At 38.8% G+C, this 26,630-nt stretch overlaps 2 protein-coding genes and 1 long non-coding RNA gene across 15 annotated transcripts in view; 2 read left to right on the forward strand and 1 right to left on the reverse strand.

Annotated features, from left to right (window-relative positions):
• The window catches only part of CARF (calcium responsive transcription factor), an 84,556-nt gene extending 77,200 nt beyond the window's left edge, over positions 1–7,356 (forward strand). For 4 of the 11 annotated variants that reach the window (XR_008619014.1, XR_008619018.1, XR_003677409.2 and 1 more), the window contains one exon: positions 6,614–7,353. The gene's annotated coding sequence lies outside the window, so the exon portion shown is untranslated. Of the gene's footprint in view, positions 1–6,613 lie in introns of all 11 variants that reach the window. The other 7 variants (XR_008619019.1, XR_008619021.1, XR_008619020.1 and 4 more) reach the window with 3 other exon arrangements.
• Positions 1–20,086, reverse strand: part of LOC114484482 (uncharacterized) — a 31,672-nt gene extending 11,586 nt beyond the window's left edge. The window contains exon 1 of the long non-coding RNA XR_003677431.2: positions 19,926–20,086. This is a non-coding gene — a long non-coding RNA (uncharacterized lncRNA). The remainder of the gene's footprint in view (positions 1–19,925) is intronic.
• A 181-nt stretch (positions 20,087–20,267) lies between these two features.
• NBEAL1 (neurobeachin like 1) overlaps positions 20,268–26,630 on the forward strand; it is a 181,364-nt gene continuing 175,001 nt past the window's right edge. For 2 of the 3 annotated variants that reach the window (XM_055089508.1, XM_024124568.3), the window contains exons 1-2: positions 20,268–20,409; positions 21,278–21,557. In XM_055089508.1, coding sequence (XP_054945483.1) covers positions 21,507–21,557 — 51 coding nt within the window. In that variant the 5' untranslated portion in view covers positions 20,268–20,409; positions 21,278–21,506. Of the gene's footprint in view, positions 20,410–20,606; positions 20,954–21,277; positions 21,558–26,630 lie in introns of those variants that run through there. The other variant, XM_024124569.3, reaches the window with a different exon arrangement.

The following is a 26,630-nucleotide window of genomic DNA, read 5'->3' on the forward strand; positions in this document are numbered from 1 at the left end:
TCCTTATAGATAACCACTGTCAACAGCATTTTATAGTACATTATTCCTATTCTCATTCTATTAATATGTACATATCTCCATATTCTTTAAATATACATAATTATACATGAATATGGATCTTATAATACCTACTGTTCAGCATCTTAGTTTCTTCACCTAATAGTATGTCTTCCAGAGCTTACTTTTCCCCTCACAGCATAAAAAGCTCCTTCCCATTATAAACATAACACATAATCATTATAAAAAATTTGATTAAGACATGAAAGATGTTTTAAAACAATAAAGATCACCTGAAATTAGTTTGGAGATAAATACCATTAATCATTTGATAACCATTCTTTCATGCATCTCTTAATACATTTTACATTACTGATGTTTATTCTGACAACAACTGGTATACTACAATTCACTTCTGGCACTAACCATCCAGAGTTAGCACAGACCACACAAATTAAAGGGCATGGTCCCCAACAAGACACCAGTCAAAAGTGGGATCCTTAGGTCACCTGCACTTCAGCTGCCTACAAATCTGAGAGGATCCCATGACCCCTTTAGGTTTGATAATTTCCTAGAACGACTCAGAGCTCAAGAAAGCACTGTGCTTACAATTCGTTTTATCAGAAAGGATACAAATCAGGAATAGCCAAATAAAAGACATATAAGGTAAGATTTGGGAGGGTCTTGAATACAGAAGTTCCATGCCTTATCCCCACGGAATCAGGGCACTTCACCCTCCCATCACATCAATGTATTCAACCAAGAAGCACCACTGAGGTTCGTTTTCAGAGCATTTATTGGGGTTTCATTACATAGAAGCGATTGATTACATCATTGGCCTGTGATTGAAGTCATTCTCCAGCCCTCCTCTCTTTCCCAGAGGTCAGGAGGTTGGCCTGTATCAGATGGCTCAAAGCCCAACCTTCTAATCATGTGGTTGGTCTTTCCCGCTTGACCAGCCCTGATCCAGAAGCTATCTAGGGGCCCACCTCTGTGCGTTACCTCATTTACATAAACTCTGGTGTGATTGGAAGGGCTCAGATAACAAAGACACTCCTCTTGTGAAATTCTAGAATTTAGATTGATTCCCAGGAACCAGAGACAAAGGTGAGTCAGATTCTTTATTATACAGTAGTGCCATATATTCTTTGCTTTTTACTGTGGATGCTTATTTTGGTCTCAGATTTCTTACCATTTTGATTACCATTATCTTAGCATTACCAAGTCTATCTCATTTTTCCCTAAGGTTATTGTATAAAACACAACATATTTTATGTATTAAATGTATTACATCTGTCTATAAATAGTTATTTTTCTGTGTTTCTAGTTTGACTTCTCATTTGATAACTTCTATGCTTAGACAGTCCTTCTCCTAAAACTAGACAGCAGATAAATATTTATCTAAAATTTCTTGTACCTTAAGTCTTTTTTTTCATGTATTGAAATTATTTTGGTGCAGAGGATAAGTAAAGTTTAAATGGAATTTTTTTTTCAAGTAACCAATTCTCCCACACAATGAAATTAATTTTTCATTTTTTAAATTCACCTTGAAAGGAATGGGTGGGTTGTAAGGAATGGGGAATTTGGTATATTATGAGGAAGGTATTGTTATCCTCATTTTTTAGATGAAGACACGGAGGTTCAAGGAGGTTAAATAATTTTTCCCAGGTCATCTGGAAAGGGCAGAATTGTCCCTCTGAATACAAAGCCTTAAAAGGGGCCCTTAGGGCTTTCCTGGTGGCACAGTGGTTAAGAAGCTGCCTGCCAATGCAGGGGACATGGGTTCGAGCCCTGGTCTGGGAAGATCCCACGTGCCGCGGAGCAGCTAAGCCCTTGCGACACAGCTACTGAGCCTGCACTCTAGAGCCCGCGAGCCACAACTACTGGAGCCCATGCTCTGCAACAAGAGAAGCCACCGCAATGAGAAGCCCGCACACCACAACAAAGAGTAGCTCCCGCTCCCCACAACTAGAGAAAGCCTGTGGGCAACAATGAAGACCCAATGCAGCCAAAAATAAAATCAATAAATTTAAAAAGGGGGGGCCCTTAAATAAACAGCCTATATTGAAATCACATGTAAGTACCAAGTGACTTAGTGGGTAAAGAAGATTATAAAATTATTTGTTCTGTTACGAAAATTGAAAATTAAGTGGAACAGAGAAGAAAATCTAGTCATGACACTGGAAAATGACATTAAGCATAAATCTGGATCCCCAAGCACAAGATAAATTACCCTTGTGTTGATCAATTTAAATTAATATGGAGGAACTGTACTTTGAATTTTGAATTTTGATCTTTTCCCAGGCTGGTGATTTGTGGTATGGTACTGTCTTCTGATGCTGGGCAGTGGCAGTGAGCCTCAGCTCCCAATCAGCCATGTAATCACAAGGGTAAACAACTGGCATGCTTACAAACATTCTGTACCCATACAACCATCTGTTTTTCATTTCCAGTACAGTATTCAATACATTACATGAGGTATTTAACACTTTATTATAAAATAGGCTTTGTGTTAGATGATTTTGTCCAACTAAAGGCTAATGTTACTGTTCTGAGCACAGCTTAAGGTAGGCTGGCTAAGCTGTGAAGTCTGGTAGGTTAGGTGTATCAGATGTATTTTTGATTTACAATATTTTCAATTTATGATGGTTTTATCAGGACATAACCCCATTGTAAGTCAAGGAAGATCTGTACTGTTGTTGAATCATACGAAAATGACTAAAAATGTTTGCTAAATTTAGGGGGTATGTTTATGATGGTCCAACTTATAAGTTTTGTGGTACATAGAAAATTCATGCTAGGAAGTCTAAAGGGGCATATTAAAAAGATAATCAGCCATCTTCCAGAGCAGCTTAAATTCAGAGATACCTATATAATAAAAGACTATTCAGTGACACATGCCGTGCATTAAAACAGAAGACTGAAAGAAGTGATTTTAAATAGAGGTCCCAAATTGAAGATTTGATTCGTGATCAAGTGGCTTAACATAGGCAAGTCCATGTATTGTTCTTTAGGGTGAGTAGTGTGAATTCTTTTGTTTAATGGTGGTAATGATGACTATTGAATTTTAGGAGGAAGTCAACTAGTTGCTAAAAAAATTTCAATGGGAAAGTTTCCTTTCTTTTTTTCTCAACTTTTCAGTGTTAGGGCACTTTGCGAAACATGTATAGTTGTCCCTTGATGAACTTGGGGGTGGAGGTGGTTAGGGGCAAACCTAATAGGTCAAAAATCTGAGAATAACTTACAAGTTGGCCCTACATATCTGCACTTCCCACGTGGGCGGATTCAACCAACTGGCAGATTGTGTAGTGCTACAGAAGTTTTTATTGGGAAAAAAAAATGTATGTATAAGTGGACCTACCCAGTTCAAACCTGTATTGTTCTAGGGTCAATGGTATACTTAAAACACTAGAATATTAAACTGAAAGGAAGGAGCAAATAATTCAGATGAATAAGGCAGTTAAGTTTTCATAGATACAAAGCAAACGAATAAGACACTATTTTGTGAAACATCAGCATTCACTGTATTTACTTAGTAATACATTTACCTCTAAAAGTATTTACTACTAAATGTAACACTGCATACATTATAAAAATTGACTACTCCTACTACTCTTCTATGCAGTATAAAAATTTGCTCTAGACTCTGATTTTCTACATTAATCTTACCTTTAGACAGTGTTATATTTGATTAATGCCTTATAGTAGTAGTACAGTAGTAGTAGTAATGATGATAACAACAAAGTAATACCTTGCAAAGTGTTGTATAGTCTGTAGAAAAACCCATTATATATACAATATCTCAACTGATCTTCATATTTCCCTCACGAGATAGGATTTTTAAATAAATTTTTATTTATTTACTTTTAGTTGCATTCCATCTTTGTTGCTGCACGTGGGCTTTCTCTAGTTGCAGCGAGTGGGGCTACTCTTTGTTGCTGTGCACGGGCTTCTCATTGTGGTGGCTTCTCTTGTTGTGGCACGCGGGCTCTAGAGCACAGGCTCAGTAGTTGTGGTGCACGGGCTTAGTTGCTCCGCGGCATGTGGGATCTTCCCAGATCAGGGCTCGCGCCCATGTCCCCTGCATTGGCAGGCGGATTCTTAACCACTGTGCCGGCAGGGAAGTTCCAAGATAGGTAGGATTTATTATTCACTTTATTTCTAAATGTTTTTCACATGTTGCTTAACTTCACAAAATTTCTGTGATAGAACCAAGTCTAAGTATTATTTTTCTATTTTATAGCTGAGGACACCAAATTGTAGGGAATGTGACATTTTTTGTATTACTTGTGAAATCATTTTGAGCTGAAATTACATAGTAGACATGATCATTTGAAAGTAGTCTGATACTTAGCTGAGTAATTTTAAAATTTGAGAGATTAGATAAGCCACAACCATTAAATCTTGGGATTCTTAAATTTCCTTACTTTTCCTAGCTTTGCAATAATTCTGCTCACAATTCAGGACTGAAAGCATTTATTTTAAACAGAAAATGAGCAGAAATGAACTGAATCACTTGTTATGAAAGAGGAATTATGTTTACTTATGAAGAATTGTCTGGACTTTGTACATAGTTATAAAATCAAATGCACAGTGAAAGACAATATGTTTAATAATTTGATTTTCTAATAATGTACATGGAGCTTACAGTACAACCTTTAGTGTTTTGAAAAGTCATTTAAAAGGAAGAATTATATAATGCCTTGCTACCTAGCAGCATGCACTTTCTATTTAATTTGTCTGCCCTGCCCTTCCCCAAGTTATGCAGCATTTGGACTATCAACAATGGTGGAAAATAAAGGTGTTGTTCATTTAACATGTTTACTTAACTTAGTTCCAAAATATGATAATAATTAGCATTTATTGAATGCCAGATGCTGTCTTTTTATCAGTTAATTCTCACAACTGGCCTGGGTATTATTATTATTTTTAATTTATTTATCTTATTTATTTTTATTTTTGGCTGTGTTGGGTCTTCGTTGCGGTGCATGGGCTTCTCATTGCGGTGGTTTCTCTTGTTGTGGAGCACGGGCTCTTGGAACGTGGACTTCAGTAGTTGTGGCATGCAGGCTTCAGTAGTTGTGGTGCATGGGCTCAGTAGTTGTGGCTTGCGTGCTCTAGAGCACAGGCTCAGTAGTGGTGGCGCACAGGCTTAGTTGCACCGTGGCATGTGGGATCTTCCCAGACCAGGGCTCGAACCCGTGTTCCCTGCATTGGCAGGCGGATTCTTAACCACTGCACCACCAGGGAAGCCCTGGCCTGGGTATTACTATCCCAGTTTTATGGAAGAGAAGTAAACTCAGAGATTAAATACCTTACAGCGAGGAAGCCAAGAACTGAAGCTCTAAACCTAAGATTTTTTTACTCCAGTCTGTGTTATAGCCAGATTTAACCCCAAATTAAACAATTCATGAACTATCAAAATTCACCATAAGAAAGAGTAAGCTTCCTGCCAATCTAGAGACTTACCGTCTATAAATTAAATGGTGATCCTTCAGATAAGGGACTGTAGGATATGCATTAATATATTAATGTGGGAACTAATTTTTTTCCAGAGTAGTATTAACATTTTAATTTTATTTTCCAACCCACCTTGATCTTTGAAATCCCTGGCAACAAAATATTTCATTAAAAAGATGTTATAGGGACTCCCCTGGTGGTTCAGTGGTTAAGACTCCATGCTCCCAATGCAGGGGGCCTGGGTTCTACCCCTGGTCAGGGAACTAGATCCCACATGCATGCCGCAACTAAGAGCCCACATGCTGCAACTAAGACACAGCACAGCCAAATAAATAAATATATATATATATTTAAAAGATGTTATAAAGATGTAGTAAATAGAAGGACAGTCTTTAAGGAACCTTGTCCCTGAGCTATTATCTTAGACTTTTATATACCAAATAGTTTAGAGGATATTTGATTGGAAAGGAAGATTACATTCTGTAGTTCATACACATTTGGAGCTCTTTAGATTTCAGATCTTCTCTAGTATGCCAAGAGTTTACATTATAAATGGATGTTGAATTTTGTCACATATTGCATATACTGAGATGATTATATGATTTTTCTCCCTTAGTTTTGTAAATTGGTGAAATACATAAATTCATATTCAAATGGTACAGGTCGTATATACCTTCTGGTACACGTGCACAGTTTCTCAAGCCTATATACAAAGTAGCTGTTGGGTCATTGAATATTCATATTTTTATTTTTACCAGATAGTGCCAAACTGATTTCCAAACTGATTGTACCAAAATATACTCTCACTAAGAGTGTGTGATAATACCAGTTGTTTCATATCTTCAACAGTACTTTTGATAGTTAGACTTTATTATTTTTGTGAAGTGATAAGTATATGGTTTTTTTAAAATTGTGGATTTAATTTGCATTTCCTTAATTGCAAATGGTTTTGAGTATCTTTTCAATATTTGTTAGCCATTTGTATTTCCCTTCCCGTGAATGACCAATTCAAATATTTTGCCCATTTACAAAGTTTTAGGCCAGTGGCTGACAGCTGCCAAGCTGTGAGCTTCTTCTCTCCCGCGGAGGCAGGGACTCCTGAATATATTTGAAAACTGAACAGTTTCAGCAAAGCCAAAACATTCTCTCTTCCCAGGGACACAAATCCAATTTAGCCGAGCCACAGCAGATGACACATTTTTGGATGATTTTCCTGGATTTTCCAGATAGAAAATCATACCTGGGACTTCCCTGGTGGTGCAGTGGTTAAGAATATGCCTGCCAGTGCAGGGGACACGGGTTCGAGCCCTGGTCCAGGAAGCTCCCACATGCTGTGGAGCAACTAAGCCCATGCGACACAACTACTGAGCCTGCGCCCTAGAACCTGGAAGCCACAACTACTGAAGGCTGTGTGCCACAGGTACTGAAGCCCATGCACCTAGAGCCCGTGCCCCGCAGCAAGAGAAGCCACCACAATGAGAAGCCTGCGCACCGCAACGAAGAATAGCCCCTGCTCGCCGCAACTAGAGAAAGCCCGCACACAGCAACGAAGACCCAGCACAGCCAAAAATAAAATAAATAAATTTAATAAAAAAGAAAATCATACCTGGCTAGAACCTCCATAACAGTCTAAAATAGTAGCAATTGCTTGCATTCTTGTCTTGTTCATTATATTAACGAGAATGCCTTTCCTTTTTCAGTTAAGGTAGGGTGTGGGCTGTGTGTTTGTGATAGCTGTTCTTGATGATGGAAAGGGATTACTTTCTAGTTCTATGGAAACTTTTTCAACAGCTTAACCTTAAAAAATCAGGAATGTATGTAGATTTTAATTGAAAACTTTTCAACATCAGAGAATCTTTGTGTTTTTTTCCTCCTTAACCTACTAATAGGTTAATTGATTTCGTGATTTTAAGCCATCCTTGTATTCCTAAATAGTCCTTATTGGTCACAGTGTATTCTTCTTTTACTAAACTATCAAAAAATAAATAAATTTTTAAAAATAAAAATTTTTGGATAGTCTGTATTACTTATTTGTTAGGACTCTTCATCTATTCCGAATAATGTAATGTATATTCCAAATAAAATATGTATTGCAAATACATTTTTCCATTCCACGACATCTTTTTACTCTCTCTATGGTGCTTTTGAGGAACAAGCTTTCTTAATCTTAATGTAGTTAAAGTTATCATATTTTTCCCTTGTGGGTAGTGCTTTTTGTTTCTTCTTTAGGAAATCACTGTGAGGAAGCCTAAATGAACCCACGCAGTTTGACTGTGTGGTGTTATGTTTTGACTGGTGTTACTTTGACAATTCAGCTGAAGTCCCAAACAACAGTCAACATCAACCATTAGACATATAAATGAAGATGTCTCTAGATTATTTCAGCCCTCAGCCATTAAGTCACTCCTAGCCTCTGAGTTTTCCAGCTGAGGCCCTAGACATTGTGGAGCAGAGACAGGCTTCTTTCCTCTGCCCAAATTCCTGGTCCATAGAATCTGTGAGTTCAATAAAATGGTTGTTTTATATCACTAAGTTTGTTTTTTTTTAAATTTATTTATTTATTTTTGGCTGCGTTGGGTCTTCATTGCTGTACGTGGGCTTTCCCTAGTTGCGGAGAGTGGGGGCTACTCTTTGTTTTGGTGCGCAGGTTTCTCCTGGCGGTGGCTTCTCTTGTTGTGGAGCACAGGCTTTAGGTGCACAGGCTCAGTAGTTGTGGCACATGGGCTTAGTTGCTCTGCGTCATGTGGGATCTTCCTGGACCAGGGATGGAACCTGTGTCCCCTGCGTTGGCAAGCGGATTCTTAACCACTGCGCCACCAGGGAGGTCCCCTATCACTAAGTTTTGAGGTGGTTTGTTTTACAGGAATTATGGAATAAGACTATGGCCTTCTAAGACCTTTTAGAAGAATGTTGTGACAAGTGCAACTTAATAGTTTTTCATCTCTGGAGATATTGATATTAAAAGACAATCAAACAAACCAAGTTTAGTCATCCAGATGATGGCAGGAGTAGGGTAGTGGCAGACTGCAAGTTGTCTACCCCAAATCCATTTTTCCATAGTATTAGCTAGGCACATGGATTCCTAGTAAGAAATAATATTTTCCTCTATCCTTTCTAGTTGGATGTAGCCGTTGACTAAAGTCCTGCCCATAGAATATGAGAAGTGACATGCAACTTCCATGTCACTTGCACAAAAGGAAATGGCCCTTCATTTCCACTTTTCCTCCCTTCCTGTGAGCTGGTTGACAAGGACAACATTCTAGGGGTTGGAAGAGCAATGAGAAGGGGAGAACTGGATCATTTAATCTCATTGTGGAATGGAGTTGCCCTTCCACTGGACAGCTTACCTACTTTTAGATTGCTATAAGAGAAAGATTTACAATTCCTGTCTTATTTAATCCACTGTATTTTGTGGTATCTGTGTTGCATTAGCTTAATTCTCCCATTAACTTACACAGGTAAAGAACAGGAATGGAGAGACAGTCTAGGAAGTGGGCAGGGTTGACAGTTACCAAGACATCACTTTAAAGAAAAAGCTGTAAAGGGTGGATCAAGAACCTAAAAGGGAAAGGAAGTTGCTGTTTTCATTATGCATATACTGACTCACCTGGTCACTCAGGTATCTGAAATTTGGAATTGCTTCCATAGCCTCTATTATTTTTAATAGCTATTACAACTGCCTGATGAGAAATAAAGTGTATTATATATAAAATATTAAATAAAATGTCTATAATTTGGCTTTTAGAATTTCTTGCCTTTTTATCATAATCTAGTCAAGTAGAATAAGTTGCTTCTCTCTCTCTCTCGATCTCTCTCTCCCCCTCCCTCTCCCTCTCATGATGAACTATATGTAAGGTAAAAATTACCATTTTAACCCATTCTTAAGTGTACAGTTTATTGCCATTCAGTACATTCACACTGTTGTGCAATCATCACCACTCTCCATCCCCAGAACTTTTTCATCATCTCAAACTGCAACTCAACCATTAAATAATATTTCCCATTCTACACCAGATCTGAGCCAGCATTCAGGACCCCTTGTGAGCTAGTTACAACCTATATCTTCCCAGCCTCATCTCCTTCCTTCTTCCACCCGAGTTAGACTGCTCATGGTTTCCTCAAAATTTGGGGGAGAATTTCCTCAGGAGTCAAGCTTTTTTTAAAAAATAAATTTATTTATTTATTTTTATTTATTTATTTTTGGCTGCACTGGGTCTTCGTTGCTGTGTGCGGGCTTTCTCTAGTTGAGACAAGCAGGAGCTACTCTTTGTTGTGGTGCACGGGCTTCTCATTGCAGTGTCTTTTCTTGTTGCAGAGCACAGGCTCTAGGCATGTGGGCTTCAGTAGTTATGGCACGTGGGCTCAGTAGTTGTGGCTTGTGGGCTCTAGAGCGCAGGCTCAGTAGTTGTGGCGCACGGGCTTAGTTGCTCTGCAGCATTGGGATCTTCCCCGACCAGGGCTCGAACCTGTGTCCCCTGCATTGGCAGGTGGATTCTTAACCACTGCACCACCAGGGAAGCCCACAAGAGTCAAGCTTTTACCTAAGGCATTCTTTTTTCAGAATTCTCCTCCTCTTCTTCGGGACACCCAAATTCTAACATTCCTTCACAGCCTTGCTCAGGTACCACTCTCTACTAGAAGCCTGCTTTAATCGTAGTAATTATTTGGCAGTATCTCCCTGCAACTCTCCCCATTAAATGTACCTTTACTTCAGTAAGAATTCCCCTTATTCTTTTCTTTCCCCCTTTCTTTATCTTATGCTTCAGATCTGCAGTCCTGAGTACCAAAATGTTGTTAGAGAGATGGGTATCCAAGTAGAAAGTACATGGGTGTTAAAATCAGATATTGCTAATTGGTATGAATTTTGCCTCTGTTTTTTGCTAGCTACCTGTGTGACCTTGTGCCAGTTCCTTAAACTTTCTGAACCACAGTTATCTAATCTGTAAAATGAAGAGAATTCTATTTGCCTTGCAACGTTAGTTTGAGAATTAGAGATAAAAGATGTAAAGCACATAGTACTGTATGCATAATAGGTGCTCAACAAACAATTATTATGCGTTCCTTGATTTTTGGTCTTAATTCTGGTGAAAGCCACCAATAGGCAGCCCTGTCTTGAGTTAATTTACAGTTTTTTTTGTTTGTTTTGTTTTTTGGTTTTTTGGTGGTTTTTTTGGCTGTGCCACACAGCTTGTGGTATCTTAGTTCCCTGACCAGGGATTGAACCCAGGCCCTGACAGTGAAAGCACCGAGTCCTAACCACTGGACTGCCAGGGAATTCCCTAATTTGTAGTTTTAAAACTAGATCACATTCTTGAAGTTCTCATTGTACTATTAAGTTGGACCTACCTTGCATCTTTTGGGGGTCCTAAAGGACACCTTATGTACCTAGGAAATCCTGGGAACCAGAGGTTCTCAACTGGGGATGGTTTTGCCCCCAGTTTTTGTCCCCAGGATATTTGGCGTTGTCTGGAGACCTTTTTGGTTGTCACAACTGGAAGACAGTACTGGCATTTATTGGGTGGATGCCAGATGCTCCTAAGCATTCTACAATGCACAATAAAGCTCCCCAGAACAAAAAAGTATCTAGTACAAAATGTCAATAGTGCTGAGGTTGAGAAAACTTGCTCAAAATTCATCAACCTTTGGACTCTGAAAGGTGGCACAATATAGTCAAAAAAGCCTAGAATTAAGGAGTTCTGGGTTTTAGTTCTAGTTCTGTCAACCATAAGCAGTATGCTACAGGGCTGGTCAACTCCTCTAGACATCAATTTATTTTTTATAAGTTTTTAAAAAATTTATTTATTTTATTTGTTTTTGGCCATGTTGGGTCTTTGTTGCTGCATGCAGGCTTTCTCTAGTTGCAGCGAGCGGGGGCTACTCTACGTTGTGTTGTGCGGTCTTCTCATTGCGGTGGCTTCTCTTGTTGCTGAGCATGGGCTGTAGGCGCGCAGGCTTCAGTAGTTGTGGCGCATGGGTTCAGTAGTTGTGGCGCACGGGCTTAGTTGCTCTGCAGCACATGGGATCTTCCCGGATGAACTCATGGCGTCGAACTCATGTCCCCTGCACTGGCAAGCAGATTCTTAACCACTGCGCCACCAGGAAAGTCCCTCCATTTATTTTTAATAAATTGTCATTTAACTTATTTCTCTATCCTCTGTGTTTCCTACAATGCAAATTAGCTCTAGAGCTGCACTGTCCAATACAGTAGCCATTAGCTACTTGTGTCTAAGTTAAAAATAAATAAAACTAAAAATTCATTTCTCAGTTGCACAAGTCACATTTCTATTATTCAATGGTTGCATAAGGCTAGTGGCTACTGTACTAAACAGCACAGATGTGGAACATTTCCATCATGGCGGAAATTTCTATTGGACAGTGCTGGTCTAGAGGCTCGGTTTGATTCAGATTCAGGCCTTGATTTTTTAATATTTAAAATGAAGATACTGAATTACATGATCTCTGTGGTAACTTCCAGTTTTCTAGTTCTGTGATTCTAAAGGAGAATACATAAGGTAATTAACTTTAATAAAAGAATCTGTAAATGGGTAAAAAATTTTAGAAACACCCATATTCGAGTCAGTGTGATCAGAATCAGAGTGTTTGCATTAGCATGTCTGACTGTAGTTTAGACAACTGTGTGGTACCTTCTGAAAAGGTATGAATAAGACTTCTAGTTTTGGGTTCAGCATGTAAGGATCTTAAAAGTTATCACTCCGTCCTAACAAATAAAGAGGTGAACAAGCTGAAAAGTCAACAATTCTTCTTAGCTCCATCAGAGATGTGAGGTCACAGGGCAAACCACTACCCGCAAAACTGCAGCGACAGACAGGTGAATACAGAGAACCAAACCTTACCAGAACTGAAACCCTGAGCAGAATCCTCCATAGGAATCCATACTGGGGTAGGAGAAACTTACCTGTAATTGACAAAACACTGGAGGCTCAGAGTAGAGTGAACAAGTCTGAGAGTTAAAAACTCTAGGCAGAGGCTTCCTTGGTAGCGCAGTGGTTGAGCGCCTGCCTGCCAATGAGGAGGACATGGTTTCGTGCCCCGGTATAGGAGAATCCCGCATGCCGCGGAGCGGCTGGGCCCGTGAGCCATGGCCGCTGAGCCTGCGCGTCCGGAGCCTGTGCTCCGCAACGGGAGAAGCCACAACAGTGAGAGGCCCGCGTACCGCAAAACAAACAAACAAAAACACTCCAGGAGGTCCCAGCGAGGGAGAAGTTTCCCCCAACTTTTTGAGTTTTATTGCGAGGAGGTCAATCAGGGTCTCATAGTAAATATTGGAGAAGAATCCCCTCATGTTTCTGACAGAGGGAGGGGAAAAAGAACCATTTTCGAATAAGCAGAGCATTCTGTTCTTTTTAACAAGTCTGCCACCAAGAGAAACTATTTTACCAGAGCTGAAACTATTGGGGTTTTATCAGAGCCTAGCTGATTTGGGGGAAGGGAGATACCCAACTGCAATACGCTGTAGCCATCCTGTCCCACCTAAGCAGGGAAAAAACTGAGAAGCATTTGTGAAGTACACAGGTCAGAGGCATAGACTCATTAAAAAGACTGAGACCTAATCCCAGGACTATAGAAAGCTTCCCCTCCCCTAACACATCACTGCCATATTACTAAAGGTTTCTTTAATTGCAGTTCCTTTGTCCAGTATATCATGTCTGGCTATCAGAAATTACAGAGCATACTAAAATGCAAAAAACACAATTTGAAGAGACAGAGCAAGCATCCGAACCAGACGTATATATGGCAGGGATGTTGAGAATTATACAGAAAATTTAAAACAATTATGATTAATATGCTAACAGCTTTAGTAAATAAAGTAGACAGCATGCAAGAAGAGATGGGCAATGTAAACAGAGATGGAAATTCTAAGAAAGAATAAAAAAGAAATGCTACAGATCAAAAACACTGCAACAAATGAAGAAGCCTTTGATGAACTCATTATTAGACTGAACACAGCTGAGAAGAGAATCTTTGAGCTTGAGATATGTCAGTAAAAACTTCCAAAATGGAAAAACAAAAAGAAGAAAAGACTGAAAAAAAACAAAAACAGAACAGAATATCCAAGAACTGTGGGACAACTACAAAAGATATAATATGTGTGTAATGGGAATACCAGAAAGAAATGAAAGGAACAGAAGTAATAGTTGAAGCAATAAATACTGAGAATTTCCCCAAAGTAATGACAGACACCAAGGCACAGATTCAGGAATCTCAAAGAACACCAAGCAAGATAAATGCAAAAAAAAAAAAAAAAAAAAAAAAGCTACACCTGGGCATATCATATTCAAAATTAGAAAATCAAAGATAAAGAAAAATATTGAAAGAAGTCAGAGGGGAAAAAACCTTTCCTATAGAGGAACAAAGATAAAAAATTAAATCTGACTTCTCTTCAGAAACCATTCAAGCAAGTAGAATGGAGTGAAATATTTAAAGTGTTGAGAGAGGGGACTTCCCTGGCGGTGCAGTGGTTAAGAATCCGCCTGCCAATGCAGGGGACACAGGTTTGAGTCCCAGTCCCAGAAGATCCCATATGCCAAGGAGCAACTAAGCTTGCAACCCACAACCACTGAGCCTGTGCTCTAGAGCCTGCAAGCCACAACTACTGAAGACCATGCGCCTAGAGCCCGTGCTCTGCAACAAGAGAAGCCACCACAATGAGAAGCCCGCACAACAAAACGAAGAGTAGCCCTCGCTTGCCACAACTAGAGAAAGACCATGTGCAGCAATGAAGACCCAACGCAGCCTAAAATAAAAAAGAAAAATAAATAAAGTGTTGAGAGAAAAAACACGAACCTGGAATTCTGTACCCCATGAAATTATTCTTCAGAAGTGAAGAGGAAATAAAGACTTTCTTAGACAAACAAAAATTGAGGGAAATTGTTGCCAGTAGATCTGCCTTGCAAGAAATGTTCTTCAGAGAGAAGGAAAACAATATAGATCAGATACTTGGATCTACATAAAGAAAGGAAACATCAGAGAAAGAATAAGTGAAAGTAAAATAAAAATGTTTATTTTTCTTAATTGATCTAACAGACGATTGTTCAAAATAATAATAGCAACAATATGTTCAATTATGTATGCTTATGTGTGTATATGCATATGTTTACTTACGTATAGTGAAATGACTGAGAATAATGGTACAGGGACAAGAGGGAGGAATTAAGAATATTTTGTTATTATAAAGTTCTTGCACTGCCTTTGAAGAAGTATAGGGTTTTTTGAAAGTGGACTTTGATTAGTCGTAAAATTATTTTGCAAACTCTAGGGCAACCACAAAAAAAAGTAAAAAAAGAAGTACAACCCATGCTGAGAAAGGAGAGGAAACGGAATTATAAATGCTCCCTTAAAACCATAAACGGAAGAAAAAATTAGAACAAAGAACAAGGGCAATGAATAGAAAACAATAACAAATGTAGTAAATATTAATCCAACTATATCAATAATCATTTTAAACATTAATGCTCTAAATACACTATATAAACGGCAGAGATTGTTGAGCAGGTCAAGAAACAAGGCCCAGCTATATGTAGTCTACAAGAAACCCACTTTAAAGACACATATAGATTAACAGTAAATGGATGGAGAAAGATAAAACATGCTAACACTAATAAAAAGAAAGCAGGAATAGCTATATTAATTTCAGACAGAGTGGACATCAGAGCAAGGAAAATTATCAAGGATAAAGTGGGGCATTACATAATGATAAAGGGGTCAGTTTTCCAAGAAGACATAACAATTCTTAATGTGTATGCACTTACTAAGGGAGCATCAAAGTACCTGAAGAAAAACTGATAGAGAACTGCAAGGAGAAATAGATGAATCCATTATTATAGTTGGAGACTCCAATTATATCAGAAATAGATCCAGGGCAGGCGTAAAGACATAGTTGAAGTCAACAGCACCATCAATCATACTGGATATAGTTGACATCCATGTTTCTTCATCCAACAATAGCAGAATACACATTCTCAAGCTCACATGGACCATTCACCAAGATAGACCACATTCTCGGCTCTAAAACACACCTTAACAAATTTAGAAGACTAGAAATTATACAGTGTCTGCTCTCAGACCACAGTGGAATTAAACTAGAAATCAGTAACAGAAAGATAGCTTGAAAAAATCCCGAAATATTTGGAGACTAAACAACACACTTCTAAATAACTCATGGTCAAAGAGGTAATCTCATGAGAAGGTAAAACACTTTGAACTAAATGAAAATGAAAATACAACTTGTTGAAACTTGTGAGATGCAGCGAATGGAGTGCTTAGAGGGAAATTTACAGCATTGAATGCGTATATTGGAAAAGAAGGAAGATCTAAAATCAATCATCTAAACTTCCACCTTAGGAAACTAGAAAAAGAAGAGCAAGAATATTGAATATTCAATATTTCAATATTGAAAATCAACAAAACCAAAAGCTAGTTTTTTGGAAAAGATCAATAAACTCGATAAGCCTCTAGCCATGCTAACTGAAAAGGTATGGATTGAAGGGAAATGGACAGGACAGAATTAATGAAAGGGGAGGTTGAAAAGCAAAAATTTGTTCATGTGCCTCCAACCCTGTCCAAGGGAAAACTTTGTTCTCTCTAGCACAATTAAGTATCTGCTTCAGTTGGCAGATTACCATCGTGGGAATGATTGCATGCAGGTTATTATACAAGATGTCACTACCCATCCAGTTAATTAAATTAATTTAACTTGCTCTGAATCAAGATAAAAAAAGCAATCCTGAGATTATACTTTACCCCTTATGTATTCTTTCTATGGCAAAATAATGCCCTGAGAGACATGAATATTCCAGTTATCTTGGCAGATGTAATTTTCATTGTTAATTAATTTAGTAACATTCCAAGGCTATATCTGGTGAGGGGAACTGAAAGTCCTAACTCTGCCATCAGATTCAAAACTATTTGAGCACAGAACCATCTGGTGGATTTAGGCAGGGCTATTTCAGTTCTTGAGTATGCCTTTTACCATGAAAAGCTGGTCAGAAACATGATTTTAGATAACAAGGCCATATTATTTAAGAAGGCTGCTGACTAACAGTCTTATTAAGAAAATGTATTCACCTGAGGTTTGTTAGGAGAAAGGTAGCTAGAAAGACACTGGAGGAGGGACACCTAGTGTTGAAGGACCCACTGACTAAAAAGCTTTTCCCCACTCCTGGGAGCCCTCAGAAGCCTCAGCAGAGGAAGACTGTTGGCATCTATATGCAGCAGAATTTAACAGACTCAAGAGGGGCCTGGGTCCCACACTTATAGTGTGAGGATAATGGGGACATTGGAGAGGAACAGCTTAAAGATAGGGTGCATAGAAAACCAAGAGAGAGCTAAAGGAACTGGGGATTGCCCAGGAGACACATCTTATTTAAGTCTATGCAGAGAGTAACTGCTTGTTTCCTTCTATGTGGTATAAGGAAAGGAATTAACTAAAAAAAGACATAACTCCTGATCTCCCCCTGACTCTATCTTTGGGAGACTTGAAACCTTCAGCAAAAGAACTGCTTAATCCTCCACTGCAATTCAGTGTGTATTTTGCCTGCGGGAAAAGGGAAAGGAGAAATTAGACTTGGATAATCCTCGTTCACAGAAGTTTGATGGGTACCAACCTATCCCATTATTGAAATTATTAGATGGAAAAGAGAATCAACCAGCAGATTCCACAGAGACAATATGTTCCTTGACTTTCTCTTCTTCAGTTCATAGCTAGAGACCTATAGGACAGAAAGGAGGGAACTGCCACACAGGTTACATATATTAGTCCTTTGTGAATTAACCAGGGGAAGTCAGTGCCCTGGATTCTCCTTACTGGTGGCAAAGCTGAGGCCTGTCCCTATGATGCAGACCCTAAAACAAAATACTACCATCCTTTGTATCCCAGTAGGAACAGCCATGAGTCATCCCAGATGATGTATTTATCTCTTCCTGGCTCTAACAGCAATAATGTCATGCTTGAGGATTCAATACCTACATGTAGCAATTGGCTTGGTTTTGTGTCACATACTATATCTCTTCGATATCTGTGTCACTAGTCACAAGGGGCAGGTGAAGAAGATGAGAGTAGATGGATGCAAACCTATCAGTACTACTCCAAAACAAAGCAAAATACATCTTCTGTTAACTGTGGGAACTTTAATGCTCAGAAGTGTTGTCTGTGGATCAGCAGCATTGGTGCCACTTGGGAGTTTGGCAGACCGCTGACCCACTGAATCCCAGACCTACTCAATCAAAATCAGCATTTTACCAAGAACCCCAGGTGATTTGTATGCACTTGAAAGTTTGAGAAGCAACATGTACAACAATATTATCACCTTTGTTTGTGAACAACGCGTTTATTATTTTCGGTATAATTTATAACTTGATTAAATTTATGTTTTATAGTGCTATTCTTATGATGAATCCAACATGCTGTAAACTAACAGTTTTTAGTGGGAGGAAAACTGGAGGTGGAATAAGTACAGAGACATGTAGTGAAATAGGCAATTTATTTCATTATACAGTATGCAAATGTTTATTGAGCTCCTACTGTGTATAAGACACTATACAAAGACCTGAGAGCAAAGTCCCTGTTTTCATGGTGCTTAATTTTACCAGAGGGAAGCTCACAATAAACCAATAAATTATATGTCATCTGATAAATACTATAGTGAAAAACAGATTAAGGGAGAAAAGGGGATGCTACTTTCTAAAGAAATGTCAGGGAATGCTTCACAGATGTCTTTGTCTGCCTGGGCTGCTATAATAATACCACAGACTGGGTAGTTTATAATCAGAAATTTCTTTCTCATAGTTCTGGAGGCTGGAAGTCCAAGATTAGGGTGCTAGCATGGTTGGGTGAATGCCCTCTTCCAGGTCCCAGACTTCTCCTGTATCCTCACATGGCATAAAGGGTTAGGCAGCTCTGTGAAATCTGTTTTATGAGAGCACTAATCCCATTCATGAGTGCTCCTCCCTCATGACCTAAGTACTTCCCAAAGGCCCCACCTCCTAATACTACGTATCACCTTGGTGGGTAGGATGTCGACATACGAATTTCGGGAAGACACAAACATTCAGACTATAGCAACGGACAAGGTGATTCTTGAGCAGAGACTTGAAGATTGTGTGTGGACATTTGGGGAAAGAGCACTCTAGGTAGAGGGACAGCTCATGTAAAATCCCTGAGACTGGAGTGTGCTTTGTGAATGTGAGGAGCAGCAAGGAAGCCATGTGTCTGGATGATACAACGGAAGGCCAGAATAATACTGTAGTTGGAGAAGTTAGAGAGGGAAGTGTGGGAGGAAAACACAGGTCCTTGCTGGCCCTTTTAAGTGGGATGCGAAACCAATGGAGGGTTTTTAGCAAAGGAGTGACATCTTATTTCTACGTTAAAAGATCACTCTCGTTGCTATGTTGAGAAGAATCCATAGGTGGGGAAAGTGCATAGGCAGAGGCAGGGAGACACATTGGAAGGCTACTGCAATAATCCAGAAAAGATTTAGTGGTAGCTCACATCAGGGTGGTAGTGGTGGCGGTGGTGGTGTAGAAAAATGGTTAGAGCCCAGATATATTTTGAAGATATAGGTGAAAGGATTAGATTGAATGTGAGGTATAATAGAAAGATGGCAAGGATACTTCCTAGATTCTTGAGACTGAGCAGCTAGGAGATGGAGCTGCTAATTACTAAAATGGAGGACGCTGCAGCAAGAGTAATTTCTCCCCCTCCCTTCCCCGAAGTTTTCACATATTAAGTTTAACAAGCCTGCTAAAGAACCAAGAAGAGATCTTCAAAAGGCCTAATTTGCAAACAACTACTTTAAATTAGTGTCAACTCTGCCACCTTGGGATGAAAGCAGCTATTAATAGTGAAGGAATGGGCATGGCTGGGTTCCAACAAACTTTACAACACTGGAACTTGAATTTCATCTAGTTTTCGCACATCATAAAATATTCTTATTTTGATTTTTGTTAAGTTGCAAGCAGGATGGTCTGCAAAACCTAAAATATTTACTCTGACTCTTTACAGTTTGTCAGCTGCTGGTATTGATGAAACAAGATGGGACATTAACGACGGTATATAGGACTTCATTATACTAGTTTACTTTTGTCTATACTTATTTTTCACAATAAAAGGTTTTTAAAATGTTTAGGTGTACTAATCTCAAGAGTCTTCCCCTCTCCTTAAACATCCCCCCCCCAAAGTTGCCTATAGCTAGTAAATGCTGCCGTTTTACTTTTGTTTCTTTTCTTGTAAGAGCTAGACCCTTTTGAAGCCTTTAGTGGTAAAATAAACCCTTTGCACTTGACACCCGGCGACAGCGAAAGTATGAGGCACAAACACGATTAAGGGAAAGGATTTTTGCAGGGGTGTGGGAGCAGCTGTCTGTTCTCACTATACACTCCCACGACCAATCTCCTTTTTACAGAAAAATCAAAATGAAATCCCCATTAGTTATCACGCTACGGTTCCCTACCCTCAGATGACTCGCGGAAATGACGCCATCAGCCGAACGCTGTCCGCTAGTCCGCAGCAGCGGCGATGGGTAGACGTAAGCACGTCGGCCCTCCTACGCGTCAACCTCGGGCAAGACTGGAGCGCTCCGCCGGGCGCCGCCGCGCACCGCCGCCGGGTCTTCAAGAGCCGCGTTGACTGCGACTGCGCAGGTATGCAGGGGCGCGGCTTCAGACCATCCCGCCCCTTCCCTGCCTTCCGACCAATGATAAGCTACTGCCCTGGGGCGGGGAAATCCTTAGAGGCCGGAATCATTAGCCGTGAGGACAGCCCCGCCCCTCTCTCCTCCCAGCCCCGCGCCCCGCCTCGCGTTGTCGTCGCCCCGCCTCCCTCTCCCGCCCTCTTGTCTAGCTGCGGGGTGATACGGGGCTTGAGCTTGGGAAGGGGGCGAGTGAAGCAAGTTAGACGTCGGCCTGGTGGCGGCGGCGGCACCACAACCGTCCAATGTGAGCGCGGTGAGGGGGAGCGGGTCGTAGGGAAGAGGGGGCCGCGTGGCAGAAATGGGAGGGCTCCGGGTGCTTGGTGGTGAACGCGCTGTAGAATGAGGGGCGGCCGTGAGGGGGCGAGGTTGACCCGGGTGTGTCCCGGTGCGGTCGGGAGGGCGTGGATAGCGGGTCGGGGGACGCCAAGCTCGCTTTGCCCCCTCTCCAAAGCTTCACTTGGCAGCTTGGCACGTCTTAAGTTTGCCTCCCTTTCGGTTGTCTGGGATGCGAGGAGGAAATTTAAAGGTCCCCCAAAACATTTGGAGGCTTTCCCGGGGTGTTTTCCTTGCCGGTGCGTGCGTGCTCCTTTCTTCTTACTGGATGGAGAGGTACAGAGGCCGGGTGGGCAGGTCGACTTGCACTCTCTGAGGATTGTCCAAACAAACCAGGAATTCTTCACCCTCCTCCCCATGCCCTGCCCTGCAACACACGACAAACATTCCCAACAAGTTTGAAGAAGCAGACTAGAAAATTCTGAGGGATTCTATGTCTTTGAAATATGTCAGTAGTAAGTGTACTTTTTCTATGTTTATAGAAAATGTATGAATGGGAACGGCGTTTTTTCTGTTTATTATCATTGGACACATTTTTTTGTTATGAGTACTCATCTTTGAGTTCTGCCCAAGAGGATTCTGACTTTGTGTTGATGTGATATATTGTATTAGCTGTGATGTTTTCCTGAAACACAAGTTTCTATGAAATCCAATCAGTTGTAAAAGCTTAGCCGGTTGTTGGTGGGAAGTGAGGTAGATAAATCTTTAGTTCTGATAAACCTATAATTCTTAACATGGCCTCTTTTTAAAGCAAATCCTTGCATATTTTTCTTTCACAGATTTATCTAATTGCCCAACGACCACTGATGAAGATAGGTTGGAGTAACTGCTGAAACTGAATTTTATTGACCAGAAGACAGTCCATTTGTTTCACTTCTTTTTGTTTTCCCTACTGCTTTGAGCTTTACTGTAAGGGCTGAAAAACTTGGAAAATAAAATGAACATGCTGTGGTCTTGAACTTTTTTTTTTTTTTGAGGAAAAATTAAAGTGCCAGAGTGAAAGCCAGAATGGCATCCAGAGAGAGACTCTTTGAACTTTGGATGCTTTATTGTGCGAAGGTAACTGCTTTCCTTTTTATTTCTAAGTTATAAAATTTTGTGACTGGCCTTATTAGCACTTTATTTAATGGATAATAGCATATTTATTCATAGTAATGACCCCAAATTTAAAAACAGAGGATTTTCTGTTTTCCACTTTTTCACGTTTGAACACATACACAATATTGGCATGCTCTTAAAAACTGTAGGATGTGGTTTTAATTTGATATTTGTCTTCAGGGATCCTAAAATTATATAAGTAAAATTATGACCTTTGAGAAAAATAAAACATTTGTATTTTTGTTTGTGCTTTTTTTTTTCCTCCCACAATCGGGAGTACAGATAGAGATATTTTTATGAGAAGAGCATTAAGCATTTTTCTCATAATTAATCTTTTAAATTAAAAGACTGTTATATAAAAATGCTGTTGATTTGAGGTGGTTACTGTAAGCTTGCCCTGATATTAGCACCTTATAAGCATTGTCTCTCTTGATCCTCACAACAATCCTGTGAGATGGGTATCTTAATTATCCTTTTTACTGATGAGAAAAACTGATGCAGAGTTTAAAGGGGTTAGTGAGAAGCAGCCCCTTGTGCTTCCGTATATAGCCGGGAACTCACAACTGCCTGATTCAAGTCCATGCTCTTATCCATTATGACTGCTCATTATTTTTTCTTTGTCATTCAAAAAGAAGTTTTTCTCCATTCGTCTTTATGTGAATTTTTACATGTTAGCTTTGATTTTAGGTTATTGGAGAAGAAGGGTACTACTTAAAAATATGTTTTTCAAGTGAGGAGCTATATTACTACTTTGAAGATACTGGCAAGGGTCAGAGTAACATCTCTAACTTACTCCTTAAGTTACTTTAGGTCTGCGTGGTGAAGTTCTCAAGTCTCAGCTTCCGTTTCTGCATTATCCTGTAGGGCTCCCTTTCTATACTTGCAGCTTTTTAAAGAACTAAAAGTTCTTTGAAGTTATTCTTTAACAGATGATCTCAGTTATCTTAATATTAAATATTAGAGCTCACACTGGAATTTTCTATGACTTCCTGGTTTGGTATTTTTTACAGTTACTGAAGGACATATACTTTGAAATATTTAATATGAATTTTTAAAATAGCTTTTAGTCTTGTGTAATTTAATGCCAGAAATGTATTTTTAAAAATAGACCACTCTTCCAATAAAAAAGGGATCCAATTCACCACTCTTGAAAACAGTCTCAGCCAAAAATTAAAAATGCATTTTAGTATGCATGCCCAGTACTTGTTTGAAAATTATTTTTAAAAAAAATCCATCAAACTTACTAGGTTTTACATTTTCAGAATGACAAAAAGTAAATGGGGTTACACTGCCTTATTAATTAGTTACATTGTTTCTAGGTCGAGTTCATGTTTTATTCAGGCGACACTGTGCTTATTGAAAAGATAGTGTAGTTTGTTCGACAAACACAGAATTTTGTTCTTAATGACTTAACGTAAAAGTGAATCCTTACTCTTTTATGAGAATGAGTAAATAATGAAGGACCTTCATGGTCAAATTTTGAAGCCTATTCTTGGACAAGAAGATAAATCGCATTTTTATGTTTAAGATTTAAATCACTTGTGCACTTAATAAGATTAAAATTTTTTTCAACGGTTTTCAAAAGAATCATTATTTAAAATAATGATTTTATGTTTCACCAGTTCATGAAGAAGCTACTTGTAAGCTAGACAACAACTTTCTTTTCTTCCGATACCTTGAATTCAAGTAGCTTCCAAATATGCATCGTAGATTTAACACTTCTTTTCCCTAGTGAGAATGATTACCAGATACCCGGTTCTCTATAGTACTTTCTGTCTAGCCTCATTGCTGTCACTCTAGCATATAACCCTTCAAACCACCTGACTTTCTTTTTTTCTCCTAACTTTTAAGACTTTTTTTTTTTGTACCTTTGACAGGCTTTCAGACTACTTCAGGACTGCTCAGATCTTCTCTTAACTTAGCTCCAGCTAAGATCTCTTTTTGGGCTTGCAATTGTGGAGTCTAGTTTTGCCTCTGTTGCTGCTTTGTTTTTTGACCTTGAGCAAGACTTATCTCTTTGGGTCTCAGTTTTCTTATTTGTCAAGTAGTAGTGTGTATACAAGGAGAATTCTTGTCTAACTCACCATAAGATTTTCATTTATTTTGAACTCTGAGGGACGTGGAGCTTTTTTGTCCTTTTATTGTGAAAAATTTCAAACAGGCACAAATAGAGAGGATACTGTACTGAACCCTTTGTATCTGTTACTGTGCTTCAGTAGCTATCAGTTCATATTCAGTGATGTTTCATGTAGAACCCTTCACTACCCTTCCCTCTACCCCTGAATTATTTTAAAGCAAATCCCAGACAACATATCTTATCCATAAATATTTAAAAATATATCTATATTATAAGAACTCCTCTTAAAAACATAATCTCAATATAATTATTTAAACCATCAAATATCTGGTTGGTCTTCAAACTTCCCTGGTAGCTTCAAAAATGTTCTTATTTTGCTACTGTTTGGTTGACACAATATTTAAACAAAACATACATGTTGTATTTTGCTGAAAATTTGTTAAGTCTTTTAATCTATGGGTTCCTCCTTACCACACTTTTTATCCCTTCTATTTATTTGTTGAAGAAACCAGATTTTGACATTAGAATTTCCTCAGTCTGGGGTTTGCTGGTTGAATTCTCTTGATTTTAATTGTTACTTCTATTGGTGTCTGCAAACTGGCAGATCTAGAGAATTGATTGATTCACATTCTGCTTGGTGGCTGGAGGCTAGAATAATTAATGAGTGTCTTGGCCATCAGTGACTTTTGCCTATATGCATTAATTATTTCATTAGGAGTTTGCAAAACTGTGATATTCAGATTTTATCATTTCTTTATTTATGAGTAGAACATATATAGAGAAATGTCCCCTCATCAGTTATTTGATGACAGTTCCTTAAAGGGAAGGCAGGCAAAATAAACTTTGATTCTTTCTGTTTGTTTTCAGAATAATGACTTGATTGCTAGCATCCTCCAAAGGTGACCAATTATTTTTCTTGAGTATCAGGTTCATCCTTAATGATTAAAATTTAAACATTGTCTATTATTTGCTGCCCTGTTTGGTATGCTATTCATATCAAACACTGTATACATACCTGATTAAAGAAGACGACTTTGAAGATTTATGAAGGTCTGCTTCAGGGCAATATGTATGGTTAAGACATCTTTTGTATTTGCTACAGTGCTAACCTCGCACGTGTATTCCACAGTGTGTTAGCAATAGATGAATGTTAAGGTGCCATCGTAGAGTTCTATGTAAAGTGATGTTTTAAAGGTTGCCATTGAGCATTATGAAAGTTCAATAGGTATTTAAATAGGACTCTATCAGAAATAACCCTTAGATAATACTGTTGGGTCAAAGGAATACTAAGGAGATATATAAATATGTCTTCTTCCCATTAGTCTGGGTTTAGTTGCAAGCCTAAATACTAGTGATTAAAGTTTTTAAAGTAGAATTAAAATAAATTCCTGGTTTCAGAGTTTACCAGATGGGTCCCCGTATATTAAATGCACTATTTCAAAAGAATTTGGGTAAAAAAAACTTTGCAGTTTTTTTAACCAAAGTTTTCAGGTCTAACTTTTCACTTTCTGGGAATAGGATTTAATTGCATTGTTAAGAACATGCATCTTCCTAGTAGGTTATTTATTAACCTTATGTAGTTGTTATTACATAATAGAGGCAGGATGATTTCTGATTACCCAGCATTCCTGCTCTATACAGGGTCTTTCACTAATGTATTAGGCTACTAATTTAAGTTATGTAGTCTGAACTTTTCTTGCCTCCGAGCAGTCATCCCCACCCAGGGTCAAGGATTTCATCAACAGTGCATTTCATATAGCTCTTATAAGTTAAACATTAACTTGGAAACAGGTTTAATTTTGTATCTGGATTTTAGTTCAGTAGTTAACTACTTCTCATCTGAGCATACTTTTCTCAAGTGTAGAAGGTAACTTTATTTTTTAATACCTAAAGATTTTAGTTTATATTATCTGTGTTAGGCACCATGTAATTCCCTGTTTCTTTTGACAATATTTCTTAATGTGCTTGTGGTAAGAGAGATGGCACTGAAAACAATTTTGGTTTCTACATTACACAACTTTTTGGAATTCGTATGTTGCATAGAACAGATACGTCCGTATCCCTGTCTCAACTGCTCCCCTTAGATAGGCATAAGGATATATTTCTGTTCAACATTTAGCCTTTTGGTAGTGCTATAGTTGGTCACCAAAATATGCAGAAGAAACTGAGTCCTCAAATTCTTTGATAAGATTAAGTCATTTTTGTTCTGTGTTATGGAAAGTATCAAATGCATTAACTCAGTAAAAAGATACAAAGTGAGTAAAAACGTGACATTTTGAAATGTGGCAATGTGGGTTGAAATTCATGGTTCATTTTTGTCACTAGCTTTTTTTTTTTTTGAGATTCAATTTACACTGAAAAATTTTGTGAAACTTCAGAATTAGAGCGAAGGTTTAGTCCCAATTCTGTTTCTGATTTTAAGGACCCAAAGACAGGTTACCTAGTTTCTCTATGTTTGTTTTTTCATGTGTCAAATGGAAAAAATAATTATTTTGTGTATCTTTCAGAGTTTTTGAGAACAAAATGAATTGACTGTATTTAAATGCACTGTAAGGGTAAGCTAAGAAGTATAAAAATGTAATCTTTATTAGCATGTAAAGAATATGTATATGAGCATGAGAGTATGTGTATCAAGATTACTTCCATTTTGTCTTTATATGGTATAATGATAGTAGGAAATACTCTTTTTGTCTTTTTACCAGTAGTGATGAAGCTGTGCTCATGAACGTCTTAATTTTTATTTTATTTTATTTTTTATTTTTTTGCGGTACGTGGGCCTCTCACTGTTGTGGCCTCTCCCGTTGCGGGGCACAGGCTCCGGACGCGCAGGCTCAGCGGCCATGCCTCACGGGCCCAGCCGCTCCGCGGCATGTGGGATCTTCCCGGACCGGGGCACGAACCCGCGTCCCCTGCATCGGCAGGCGGACTCTCAACCACTGCGACACCAGTGAAGCCCT

This window comes from Physeter macrocephalus, chromosome 2, assembly GCF_002837175.3.
Source record: "Physeter macrocephalus isolate SW-GA chromosome 2, ASM283717v5, whole genome shotgun sequence".
NCBI lineage: Eukaryota > Metazoa > Chordata > Mammalia > Artiodactyla > Physeteridae > Physeter > Physeter macrocephalus.